The sequence below is a fragment of the Phlebotomus papatasi genome, chromosome 4 (assembly GCF_024763615.1).
Source record: "Phlebotomus papatasi isolate M1 chromosome 4, Ppap_2.1, whole genome shotgun sequence".
In the NCBI taxonomy this organism is placed as follows: domain Eukaryota; kingdom Metazoa; phylum Arthropoda; class Insecta; order Diptera; family Psychodidae; genus Phlebotomus; species Phlebotomus papatasi.
Window position 1 is genome coordinate 4,954,677 of NC_077225.1, and position 13,926 is coordinate 4,968,602.

At 35.7% G+C, this 13,926-nt stretch overlaps 1 protein-coding gene across 1 annotated transcript; it reads right to left on the minus strand.

The window, feature by feature from the left end:
• Positions 1-792: 792 nt before the first annotated feature.
• On the minus strand, positions 793-1,149 carry LOC129808592 (chromobox protein homolog 1-like). Its single transcript, XM_055858374.1, has one exon. It carries the CDS (start codon positions 1,147-1,149, stop codon positions 793-795), a length of 357 nt encoding a protein of 118 aa, XP_055714349.1.
• Between the last annotated feature and the right edge of the window lie 12,777 nt (positions 1,150-13,926).

Below are 13,926 nucleotides of genomic sequence, written 5' to 3' on the forward strand. Positions count from 1 at the left end.
CCCTTGGTAGAGGCTGAGGGCTAGATGCAGTCAACTGGCAAATGAGGCGCTAATATTAACCACACTATCCCCTGTATCTGGGGAAAAGGATCCTAAAAAAAGGTCTGATGGGCCAAAAAAAATTGCACGGTTTCACTTCAACGACTTCCACGTGGGCCTTATCTTGTCCACACTCAATCTTCCCATGAAAATTTCCACTCAAGCACTTCACCTATGCCGCCCTTTTTCACTGCAAAGTCCTAATTGAGAAATCTCGTTGGGGGATATTGGCTTGATGTAGGTCTGAATTCATTGACTTTGATAACTAAAAAATTCTTTTAGAGAACACGTGGTGATCATCGAAGAACTTTTACACAGCCAGTTAAGTAGAGCTGATGAAAAAGAACTGAACAATAAGTCTACGCGTCAGACGCAATATTTGAGATATTTCTCTCTTTCCACTCTCTCCACCTGCAGAATGCAACAGTATGCGTGTGAGAAAAGTAAATCTCTAATCTCCAGCTCCCCTTTGTTTCTTTCATATTTTTTATCACCACCGAAAGGTATTGAGGATTTGTGTAATATTTGGGGAAACTGAAGACAATTAATTTGAGTCGGAGAAGTTTGTGATATTTGGACTGTAAAATATTTTATGTTTGAACACTTTCCTTCAATAATTGAAACACACAGCATTCACTTGTTCTCAAGTTGACTGCTAAACAGGTTTTTCTAGAAACTAGTTTACTATAGATATGCAAGGGTTTAGCCTTTTAGATTTTTTTTATTAGGCAAAAAAAAATAAAAATAATATTCTTATTCGCTAGCCCTATCCTTAACAGAATGCCAAATGAGTCTCTGTTCATAGAACGTTATGACGGCTTGAGGGAACTTGACATTCGCCGCCTTTGCGGGAATCAATTCAACTTTGTCCGTTCCATTACACTTCATGAGAAACATAAGCGGCCCACTGATGTCAGTAGCACCAAGAATTGTCTCCGGAACCAGGTTCTGCGAATCTCCAATTTTCGCTTTGGGATCATCGCTGTTGTTGGACTTCTTAGTTCGACTTTTCTCCGTTGTCTGACTTTTATTTTCTGTCTCATGACTGAGAACTGCCATGACTTTTCTTGGATTTTTTCGGGCCAACACCATTCTCCTCAGAGTCCTCATCGTCGGCCTTGTGTTTGCTCAGTTTGCGTTTCTTAGACGAGGAATCTTTAGAAGGCTCATCCTTGGATGAGCCTTCCAAAACCTTGGACGGCAGCCCAGGTTGTCTATAGGCTCCCAGGTGTTTTTTCAGAAGAATAACCCTCGTATTTGATATAATATTCGACCCTGCCTTTTTTCACACGACGATCTACCCAAGTAGCAAAATAACTGAAAATAACGTTATTCTTATGTGCTCGAGTTCGGCTGAATAACACCTCTCCTGACATCAAGGTTTCGGAATGGAGCATAGCTCGATGATATTCAAAACGGTATTTTTCCAAAGAAAACTAACGTCATGGAATTTCACTTACAAAAATATAACATTTTTACTTACAATCATGTAACACAATCTTTATGTCAGTTTTGTACTTCTTTAGCTTTTTTTTAAGTTCACCGCCTGATGGCGTTGTGAGAAATTATACGAATATAACAAAATGTATTATTATAAGTATAATATTGTCTTGGCTAGTAGAATATTATCTTGTCATGGCTATATTATAATAATAATTTTTGTCATGGATAGAACAATATTTGCAGTCATTCAATTTTAATAATTATTATTTCCCATCACAATCATCGTATTATTTTATGGTCTCTATATATTAAAGAGAACATGCCAAGACCTTCCCTCGGTAAAGAATTTGTTAATACGTCCCTAAAAACCTCTCCGCAGCAGAAAAATGTTTTTAAAATTATTTTTCAGTGGCAAAAATATTGAAATTTACTCAAATTTTTTTAGGATCAATTCTAAAATATCCTAAACCTTTAAGAATACCTATACTTGATTAAAAATAGGTGAAGATGGTGTAAATAATTGAGGATGATTGTCATGGAATTCACATTGAAGAAATTTCTATGGCCACACCCCATGAAAAAATGGATCGTCGGACAGTCCACGGCCATGTCTGAGGACAATTCCTTCAGATATATTCAACATGATAAAAATCACATTTAAATATAGTTTCAATTCAGTAATACAAATCTACAGTAGTTTAAATATTTCAGTAGTATGAATGATTGTATTTTCACTACTGAACTTGTAAAACTCCTTTAGTGAAAACAATTATTTTATGTTGTGATATTATGTTAAGATACTGCTGGGGCAAAAAATAATGTTTATGATATTTAGAAAATTATTTCAACATAAAAGAAAAATTGATCACTTCATTTACACAATTAAATAAAATTATGTTTCAAATATATTTTTCCTGGAAGCCAATTTTTTAATATTTTATTGTTTTGTATCAATCAACTGTGTCTACACATTGAAGCTGATATCTTCAAAAATTTCAAAAGTGTTTGAAAGAAAAATTCCTATTTTTGACAGGCCTGATAGAAAAAATGTTGTTTCATTGCTGAAAAAAAGCAAGAAAAGTGTTTTTGAAAGTTTCTGGTATAGTATTTAGCGAATTTTTGCGGAAAATTTTCCAAAAAAAGAACGAAGGGAGAGTGTTTTTTTGAGATGTCATTTTTATTTAATAAATTTCGATCTAGTTTTAAAGGAATATTTTCAATGATTTTTCTCTAGAAATATCCGGAAGTTAACGTATCGGTGTTTTCTTGAAGTCTTCTTCAGTACATTTGCTCCGTGCTTCATGGTTTATAACATGGATGGAAAAGAGGAGGTTGACGGACCTTCTGGCATCTCTATTATTTACTTTCCGGAATGCGCGAACATAATCTCAAAACTTTGTCTTTATTTTATCTAAAAATTTTGTGTGATATTCACAGTTTGCTGTGAGGAAAGTTGATTTTTTCGTGATAATCTCATAACGCTTTCAATAGACAAATCTCAGTAACTACCCAGAGAAGTAAATTCGTAACTAGGAGCATCGTCGCAAGTATAGCAAAAGGAGCTGTCAATGTTCCTGTTCCTGATCACAAGTCCTTCTTCTAAACCAGATCCCTATCCACAAGTTTTCCCCCAATCTTACTGAAATTCTGAAAATTCACTTTTCACAAATTCACTTTTCCGGGTAACTTCTGAGATTCTATTGTTGAAAGTGTTTTCGAGATTATCGCAAAAAAAAAGTTTACCCACAGCATACTTTGATTTAGACAATATGTAGAAGAAAATAATAATAGAGTTTTGAGGTTACGTTTGCGCATTTTGGAAAGTCATAGATGCCAATGAGTTTGTAAATTTTCTCCGCTCCTTCCATGTTGTCATCGTTGTCATCGTTGTCATCCATGGAGTCTGGAGCTACTGCACTAAAAACATGTGAGGAATACAATTTGTGATGATTTCCGGTAATTCTTAAAGGAAAATCAGAGGAAATGTTCTTTAGAAGCTGGGTTAGATTCCACTAGGACCGACATCTCTAGAAAAATACTCTTTTTATGCATTTTTAGGAAATTATCCTCAAAAATTCACTAAAAATACTAAAATTCAAAGTGACAAAACCATAACCGCACGCCCTCTATTTTTAAAAATCTTAAATCTATTAATCTTATTAATCTATTAATCTTTACCTTATTAGTTATATATCGACGGCTCCATTCCATACTATGCTAAGTCGACTTAGCATAGCACTACTCCGAAAGATATGTTGTTCCTGGGACCTAGATCTACAACTGGTAAAAATTTGGTGGTCATCCGACGTCCGCGTAACGAGATATTCCATTTTTTTGAAAAAAAAAAAAAAATTACACATGCAGCATAGGAAATCGACAACTTCAAATGACTGTCCTGAAATTTTGTCATTCTGAGATAGCATAGTATGGAATGGAAGCGTCGATATATTAGAAAATATTATTCCAATACAATGTTAGGAATTATCCTTCAACATCTTTGCGGACTGTTCATAGGCCCTCTGTTTTTATGGAATGTGATAAACAGCCACACAGTTTTCTTAGACGAACATTTCTTCCTAAATTCACTAGATCAATTATCTACATAATCCTAAGCACTATTTTCAAAAAAAAGGACACGCATGTTGAGAAAATTTTGAAATTGATTTTGTAAATATATGACTGTAGTATACTGGACATGCTAGTTATAGGGTGAAAGTGACAGATAATCCTAACAGGCTTATGTAGGTGAGATTCTTAACGTGAGCTAACTCGGGGTGCATGCAAATTTGATTTAGAGCTGAAGTTGGGAGACGCCATTCAGTTATCTTGAATCAAATTCGTGAAATTATACAAATTTTGTATTTAAACCAAAATATCAAGGATTTGGATGAACTGACAGAAAAGAGTTATATGGATGAAATGTAGACCAGAATGTTCTCTATAATTTTTCCATAGTACATGATCTCATCGATTACTGAGAAGTCAAGATAATCGAGGTTTTTTGTTTCTTAACTCGTCTTTTCATCCAGAGTGCCCCAAGTAGTTATTTGTTGAACTTCAACTATATCAAAGAATTGTTGTATTTTGTGGGACTTTCCATTTAAAACCCTATTTTAAGTGTCTTGGTCGAGTAGAGGCAGTCAAATTGGCATCTGAGTGATTTCAAAGCGTTATTATGGGAAAAATCAATTTTTTCACACTTTAACGGCAAAATCGGAGTGATAGCGTAGTCTGAGTGGAAAATGATGTATGGACGAAATGTAGAGACAAATGTGCTCTACAATTATGTTGAAGTAATCATCAAAATCGGTTTAGCGACAGTCGAGATAATTGAGGTTATGTGATATTGAAATTGGTTTCTCGACTGTGGCGCCCCTGGTGTTGGTCCCACGAAGTTCAAATATTCTAGAAAGTTGTAGCATTTGGTGAGATCTTTCGTTTAAGCCCTCATTCATCAAAATCGGTAACATAGAACCGGAGATATGATTTTTTGAATTTTGTGAACTTTGACCCCTCATATCTCCGGTTCTATTGAAACCACAGCGCGCATACGCACCATTTTGGAAACGTCCTAGACTGGACTACAACATACTAAAATTCCATTAACTTGCACAATGCCGTTTTTGAGAAAAATGTCTTTGAAGTTCGATGAATTTTGACGCTATCACAGCGCCACCTATGGTGACTTTTTGAACTTCCATCTGAAAGTGCTCATCGAGACGAAACCAAAAAGGTAAAATTTAGGTCGCTATGTTAATTAGAACCGGAGATAGAGGCCGGTCAATGTTCGAACTTTGACCCCTTATAGCTCGGGTCAGGGTTTATGGATCGACTTAAGGTTTTTTTTTGTTTGATAGGTATAATCAACGGCTACAACATACTAAATTTTCAGCCCGATGCACAATGGAATTTTTGAGTTATTTAACTTTTAAGATTTAAAAATTTTCTTTTTAATAATAGCGCCCCTAGCGGTGGTTTTATGAACTTGCGATGTTAGAAGAGGAAGTGGCATTTCACGAGAGCTTTCCAAAAAGCCCTCATTTTTTAAATTCTGACAATTAGAACCGGAGTTATGGCCATTTTAAGAAAATTTTTTTGGACCCTTATAGCTCGGGTCAGGGGGGCCGCGGGACCTTAAGTTTGGTATTGATGGAAAGCTCTAAGGCCCAGCTATAACATACTAAAATTTGAGCCCGCTCGATGCCATAGGGGTGGAGCTATTGAGAAAACAAAAAAAGGGTGGTCTTCAAAATGGCGGAAGGAGGGGTGGGGGGTGGGGGGTCAATGCACCATGTTGCAATTTTCATACGATATTTAACCTTTGCCGAAAACCGCAAGTCCATATCTTTTTTAGTTTAGGAGCTATTAAGCTCCAAAGAGCGGCCGGACGGCCGGCCGGGAACGTAACTTAGCCCCCCATATATTCGTGATCAGGAAGTGGCGAAACACATTTTGGCCAAGTTTGAGCGCGATCGGAGGACATGAAATTTTGTTAGGATTATAGTAGGTGAGATTGTTAAGAATCTCACCTAATAGAGGATTAATTCCTTGGAATTATCCGCTACTGATTCTCATTCCGTTTTATTTGTTATGGGGTTGTCATAATAATAGTGCATACAGCGCCATCGGGTGGTAAACTTCAGTTATAATGATAATGCGTACAGCGCCATCGGGTGATAAACTTCAGCGAGAGCCAAAACTCATGGAGTCATATCGTGTCACGGACGTCATAAAAATGTTATATTTTGTGAAATGGAATTCTAAAATTGCAATTTTTTTACTCAATTGTATCACAGTATTCACGGGTGCTTCTGCTTTCAATTATGCTTCAAGAGTTAAAATTTCATATTCCAAGAAGCAAATAAGCATAAAATAGCTTAAATTTGTTTCTAATCAATGTTTTTTCACGCTATTTATCCAATTTTAGTTCTTGAAGCAAAATTGAAGAAGAAGAAGAATAGTGTAATTCAACAATACCAAACTTACACTTTCATGACATATTTTTGTTCGAATAGAGAAGGTTGGAAGAATTATGTCACGAAAGAGGAATTTTGTACTCAGAAAAGCAATAATTCAGTACAGTGCTCACAGACTGTTTTTTCTTTCAATTATATTTTATCAATCGAAAGTGCATATTCCAAGAAGCAAGATAATAAAAAATAGTTTGGATTTGGTGCTAATCAAAGCTATTTTCCACTCTTTTTTCTCTAGATATGCATTTTTAGTTGCTGAAGGAAAACATAAGAAGAAGAAGAATCATGTAACTTAGCAATGCAAAGATTATGTTTTCCTAACATATTTTTTTTTAAATAGGAAAAAACATAACTTTTCTGAAATAATGCTTTCGAAACAATTACACTTTTGTTTTTCGCGAAAATTTTTAAACAAGCTTTTTCGAAATCTTTATGTTATCACAACATGGAACAATTTGAAAGTAATTTTTGGTGAAAAAATTAAGAAGCTGTAATGTTATTAATCCAATATGGCTTTTACGTTATTCATTAACATATAAGTAACATATGATTTATGTTGGGGAAGTGATTCACGCTGGAAGTAACTTTAGTAACATAAATATTGCACTTTAATAACATTAAGTTCCAATAATCGTAAGAAAATGTTTGTTGGGTATGATCGACTCTACACTCAGTCTCTCTCTCGGAATCTGACAAAACATTGTCGCGATTCTTCTTTACCAGTTTGGAAAAAAAACGGCAAATAGTGAATAAATGTATAACCCAACCTGCCAGTCATAAATTTTCAGAAGCGGCTTGTCGAAGCGTGCTCTGCCTATTTTCGCCTATCGAAATAAACCCCAGGAATTCATATTAAATCCAAAAACTACATTTTATAGGAATTTTTACAAGAATCCCATATGAGATTTATTGGTAACAAGGATCACTTTTCTAGAAGTTTTTACATGTCCCAGAAAAGCATCTGAGAAGGCCCCAAAAGCCGAAGAAGCGTCATTCTGTCCCAAAACCATCTCCCAATTCTCATGAGTCAGGCAATTTCTCAGTTTACTGTAGTCTATTAGGGGAGACTCCTAATAATCTCACCTACTGTAATCCTAACAAAATTTCATGTCGTCCGATCGGCCCCAAACTTTGCCAAAATGTGTTTCAGCACTTCCTGATCACGAATATATGGGGGGCTAAGTTAAGTTCCCGGCCGGCCGTCCGGCCGCTCTTTGGAGTTTAATAGCTCCTAAACTAAAAAAGATATCGACTTGCGGTTTTCGGCAAAGGTTATATATCGGGTGAAAATTGCAACTTGGTGCATTGACCCCCCCCCCACCCCTCCTTCCGACATTTTGAAGACCACCCTTTTTTTGTTTTCTCAATAACTCCGCCCCTATGCCATCGATCGGGCTCAAATTTTAGTATGTTATGGCTGGGCCTTAGGGCTTTCGATCAATACCAAACTTAAGGTCCCCCAACCCCCCTAACCCGAGCAATAAGGGTCCAAAAAAAATTTCTTAAAATGGCCATAACTCCTGTTCTAATTGTCAGAATTTGAAAAGTGAGGGCTTTTTGGAAAGCTCTTGTGAAATGCCACTTCTCCTTCTAACATCACAAGTTCATAAAACCACCGCTAGGGGCGCTATTTTTAAAAAGAAAATTTTTCAATTTTCTAAATTAAATAACTCAAAATTCCGTTCTGCAATCGGGCTGAAATTTTAGTATGTTGTAGCCGCTGATTATATCTATCAAACAAAAAAATGCTTAAGTCGATCCATAACCCCTGACCCGAGCTATAAGGGGTCAAAGTTCGAACATTGACCGGCCTCTATCTCCGGTTCTAATTAACATAGCGACCTAAATTTTACCTTTTTGGTTTCGTCTCGATGAGCACTTTCAGATGGAAGTTCAAAAAGTCACCATAGGTGGCGCTGTGATAGCGTCAAAATTCATCGAAATTCAAAGACATTTTTCTCAAAAACGGCATTGTGCAAGTTAATGAAATTTTAGTATGTTGTAGTCCAGTCTAGGACGTTTCCAAAATGGTGCGTATGTGCGCTGTGGTTTCAATAGAACCGGAGATATGAGGGGTCAAATTTCACAAAATTCAAAAAATCATATCTCCGGTTCTATGTGACCGATTTTGATGAATGAGGGCTTAAACGAAAGATCTCACCAAATGCTACAACTTTCTAGAACATTTGAACTTCGTGGGACCAACACCAGGAACGCCACAGTCGAAAAACCAATTTCAATATCACATAACCTCAATTATCTCGACTGTCGCTTAACCGATTTTGATGATTACTTCGACATAATTGTAGAAGACATTTGTCTCTATATTTCGTTCATACATCATTTTTCGATCAGATAATGCAATCTGTCCGATCTTGCCGTTTAAGTGTGAAAAAAATGATTTTTCCCATAATAACGCTTTGAAATCACTCAGATGCCAATTTGACTGCCTCTACTCCACCAAGACACTTAAAATAGGGTTTTAAATGGAAAGTCCCACAAAAGACAGCAATTCTTTGATATAGTTGAAGTTCACCAAATGAACACTTGGGGCGATCTGGTCGAAAAAACGAGTTCAGAAACAAACAACCTCGATTATCTCGGCTTCTGATTAATCGATTAGATCAAGTTCTACGGCAAAATTATAGAGAACATTATGGTTTACATTTCACCCATATATCACTTTTCTGTAACTCCATCCAAATCTTTGATATTTTGGTTTAAATACAAAATTTGTATAATTTCACGAATTTGATTCAAGATAACTGAATGACGTCCCCCAACTTCAGCTCTAAATCGAATTTTCATATATTCCGAGTTAGCTCACATTAAGAATCTCACCTACAATAAGCTGATCTAGGTTTATCAATAGCTTTTAGCATAAAATGAACCAGAGATAGAAACGGAATCACCCTTCAAATCATCAATAGTCACTGAGGCCAGAGAATGGTCAATTATATGAAGGTGCTCAATGCAAAAATCAATTGAAATATTAACACTTGAGTGGTGGCTAATGTAAAAATGGTCAATGCAAGTGGGACAACCATTGCAAATACGAGTAGGTTCATTAAACACAATAATAAAACCCAGAGAAGAAAGTGACAGACTTTGCTTTTGGCGATCATGTGTGACACATAGTGAATTAATATTGCAATCATCCAAGATGAGAATATTTTGAATGGCTAAAGCCCCAATGAGTCCCTCCAGACGATTTATAAAATCCTGAAGACCAATTGATTGGATTCTGTAAAGGCAGAGAAACCCGAAACGTACATAAGGCAGATCAATCTCGAAATACAAGAGATCAGCAGAATTAAAAAAAATAGATCACTCAAGATCACAGGTTCACCTGAATAAAGACTAAAAAACCAGCAGAACTATACAACTCATTACAATTACTAAACTGGAGATAGCTATCAGTACTATACAGGTCCATCTCACCAGCCTCAATCCATGTCTCCGTAAGAACAATAACATCCTGGCTTCCTTTCAAACCTCTCCAAGTGGGACAAAAAATTGTCGAAATTACTGCGTAGGCTACTTATATTCTACATAACAACAAATATGAGGTATAAATTCAAAAGAAAAAAATATTTAAGAACTTAAAAGAAAAAGTGATAAAATTCAATAAAGGGGGTGGCAAAGCGTTCGACTCAATGGGTCAAGTGGTAGAGCACTCGCTCTATGATGCAAGTGTCCCGGGTTCGAATCCCCTTTAGGTCACCAGGATATTTTCTGGCGTTAATGGTGTTCGGATTGCATCCAGTGAGCTTCACTGCACTTGATTCCACGGTCATGAGACTAAAAACATTATCCAGTACAAGAAAAAATAATAATGCACGTCTAGAAATCCCCTTGTGTGAAGGCCTTGTTCCTTCATGAAATGTTGTGCAAGCATTATTATTATTATTGTTACGATTCTGATGTAACTATCTCCAACCCGTCACAATCGAATGCCAGTGTTCAGGATGAACATTTTTTGGATAATAATCACTTTTGTTAATCAGTTATTGTAAAATACCTCACTAAAGATCCACGAGATTTAAATTTAATTAACTTGGAAAATTGACAAAGTTTTAACGTTAATAGCTACTGAATTAATAGATTCTACATAAAATCATTGCTACTATATTATTTTTGTGAGCTTTAAAAACTATAACAGCAATATAAAAATCTTTTATAAATAATACTTTTTCTAATATTAAGCATAAAAGTTGAGCTATTTTTACTTAAAAATAACACAACTTTGACACGCAATTAAACTACTTTTAGGTCACTTGTTCTAAATATAATCATATCAGGATCACTTTATGATCCTTTAAAAATACTTTACAATTTATTTTATGTTCTTACTAGTAGTAGTTAAGAAGATATAAGCATTTTTAAACTACTATGAAATGTGGGTCATTTGAACAATGCAAACTGCAAACCACTGACTGAGTGCAATGCACTGAAAATCTCGCTCAGCATTTTATTTGTTTACCCGAAAAAGACGCAAAGAAAGGAATTTTTTCTTGATTGACGCAAATTAATGAGACTTAGAATAAACACATTTTGGTAATCTTTAGTGGGGTAGAAGTTAAAATTTTGTATAAATACTAAGAACTTTTATCAATAAAATCAGTCTAGCAGAAAACAGAGTACATTGCGTATCTTCAGCGGCATCTTCAAAAAGTAAGTGCCTAAATCTGTTTGCTCAGATCTCACCCTTAGCCAAAGGCTATTAAAGGCAAAATCTATGTCAAATTTAATAGAGGCTAAGGAGCTTCCACTGCCAGCTAGGATTATTTCCTACCGAGGCTATTAAGAGAAGGCCCCAGAAAGGTTTCTTTTTGGAGATTTGTGGTTCCAGAAGCATACCACAGCCAGGCTGCAGGGAATTTTTCCCTGAACTACCCCCAAGAGGCAATTATCTTGCCAAAATAGGTGGCGAAAGCCCAAGACCTGAGGCTGAAAAGCCAAATTACTAAACGCGTTAAGGCACTAGGGGACAGCCTATCAACCACATATTCTCCAAATAGAAATCAGGAGCTATCTCAAAGAACAGTGGCTTATCTCAAGCGTTTTGGGATAAGTCCTCCTCTTTGCCAAGTTTCCCAACTTGGTGGAAGCTTGGACAGCCAGGAATGTCGACCAGTAGACCCAAGGAGGTAATAACTGAGCTAAAAAAATTGGCCTTTATTCACATATTCACTTTTTGTATGGAGAAACATTAAAATACTCATTACGCACACATTTACCTAGAAGTGAATATATATTCACATAAAAGTGAATATATATATATTCACATTATTTCACCACACAGGGTGTTGTACATCTACTAAAATTGCAGTTTCTTACATTTGTTTAACTGTGTTCATGCATTTTATGCATGAATTGTCTTTTTTAATTTATTTGAACCCTAATTTATTTTGGAGACTTTCGATGCAGCATATGCTGCATGTCATTGTGCAATTTGCACTCTTCTAAACGTTGTCTATCCCACTTTTTTCACTTTCCGCTCAGCCTTTGAAGAGTAAGCATCTCGCGAACATCGTGGTCCGATTACTTGTGAATTTGAAGAATAAAATAAAGCCCTTAAGGCAAATAAAGTCTATTAATCAGCTAAAAGTGATTTGTTTTATAAACTACCGCCGCTGTGACGGCCAAAGGTGTTGGAAGGCGCTGAACAAGCAGCATAAAACTTGAAGTGGCCACCACGTCTTTTTTTTTGGCCCCTCTTCACCAGCTGTTAAACCTATTTCAGGTAAAGCCCCAACAAACTGTTTCGTCTCTTCTAGAACTGTGGGTAGCCATGAAAAGAACAATATATAATTATTTAAATATTTCATGAAGCGTTTTGTTGTTTGAGAGTTAATATCGGTAAAACATGCAAAGTTAGGATTCTGTTCTGTCGAAATCTATCTCCATAGCAAAAGAAAGCGGAATGAGAATAACATGCGAAAAATTCCTCGGAATTTTCCAGTATTTTTCTTTGAAAAATTCCATAGGAATTTTTCATAATAGATTCCGAGACAATTCCCTTGGATTTATAGAAGATTTTTTATGTGAAATACTTCCATGTAAATGTTTATGGATTTTCTGTGGATTTTTCCACCTAAATAAAATGGAGAAAAAATTAATCTGTCACATGCACCTGATGCTTTTAATCAATAAAATCAATAAAAATGTTTGCGGAAGGTTTGGAAACAAATTATCCATGTTGCCACAACACCATTTTATTTTCTTGACATTCGAGAAAAATAGTGGAAAAACAATGGAAAACCCTATGGAAAGATTGTGGAATTTTCCATAGGATTTCTCCAACTCATCCCGCGGACGATTCACGTTTGATTTTTCATATAAATGGTCCGTGGAGTTCCGCGAAATTTAACGCTGGAATTTCAGTGGATCGTACTATGATTCCAGTGATTTCCGTGCTATGATTCCAGCTATAATTCCAATGGAATTTCTGACTCCGCATTTCATGGAAATTTTGCTGGAATTTTAGCGTCAAATTCCACGGATTATTGCAATTTGGACGCTAGTATTCCACTGGAATTTCCGTGTAATTTTGCTATGGGGCAATAGAGTTAATCAAATTGCAATACAAATTGATACTTTTTTAAAATTATTTTCATTAGATATACAATATTTTATGACAATATTAATTACATTTTGGAAGAATACGTCAAAATAGGTCCCTGGAGCGCATAAAATCATTTTTTTTAGTAGAATTTCGCAATAGTATGAAGGAATCTTATGTTTATAAATATAAACGTAGAGATTGATATAGGAAGTAGAAGAAATATAAGTCGGCTTATCTTCTGATTTCTTATATAAAATAATTGTGATTTTAGTCTCAATTACGGCTTCTGGGCTATAATTTTGGATGTTGGTTCTTTTTTACAAGATATTTTCATTAGCAATCGCATTTCTGACAATTTTGCTGAATATTCTATCACAAAATACAGTACCTAGGACATACATATGTTCTGTAAAAAACATCTTTGAGGAGTGGTTGAGTGATTCTCAGTGGCTTAAAGATGGAAAACCATTTTACAAAATTGAAATCTTCATCCTTCAACAGAATACCATCATTTGAAATTCAAAATAATTGAACGCGTTCTTGCACTTTTGCAGAGGGCGCTAGTATAGCAAATTTAGCGCACTTGCAAGCGGGATTTTTCCTGGGAATTCCGTCTTTTTCGTGGGAATTCTGTCCGTCTTTTTTACAAATGCCGAACGTCTTTTGACATCACATAGCCCAGCAAAGACAGCGAATTCATCAACAATGCGGATGACATTTCGCTGTTTGAAAGCGTGTTTGCTATTGTACTAAAATTTAAAGTTCTTGGGAAATGCTGAAAATACTCGCATATTCACCAAAACGGGAAGAATACTCGCATATTCACCAAAACGGGAAGAATACTCGCATATTCACCAAAAACGTGAAGAATACTCAGTATTCACCAATATAATTGGTTTGTAT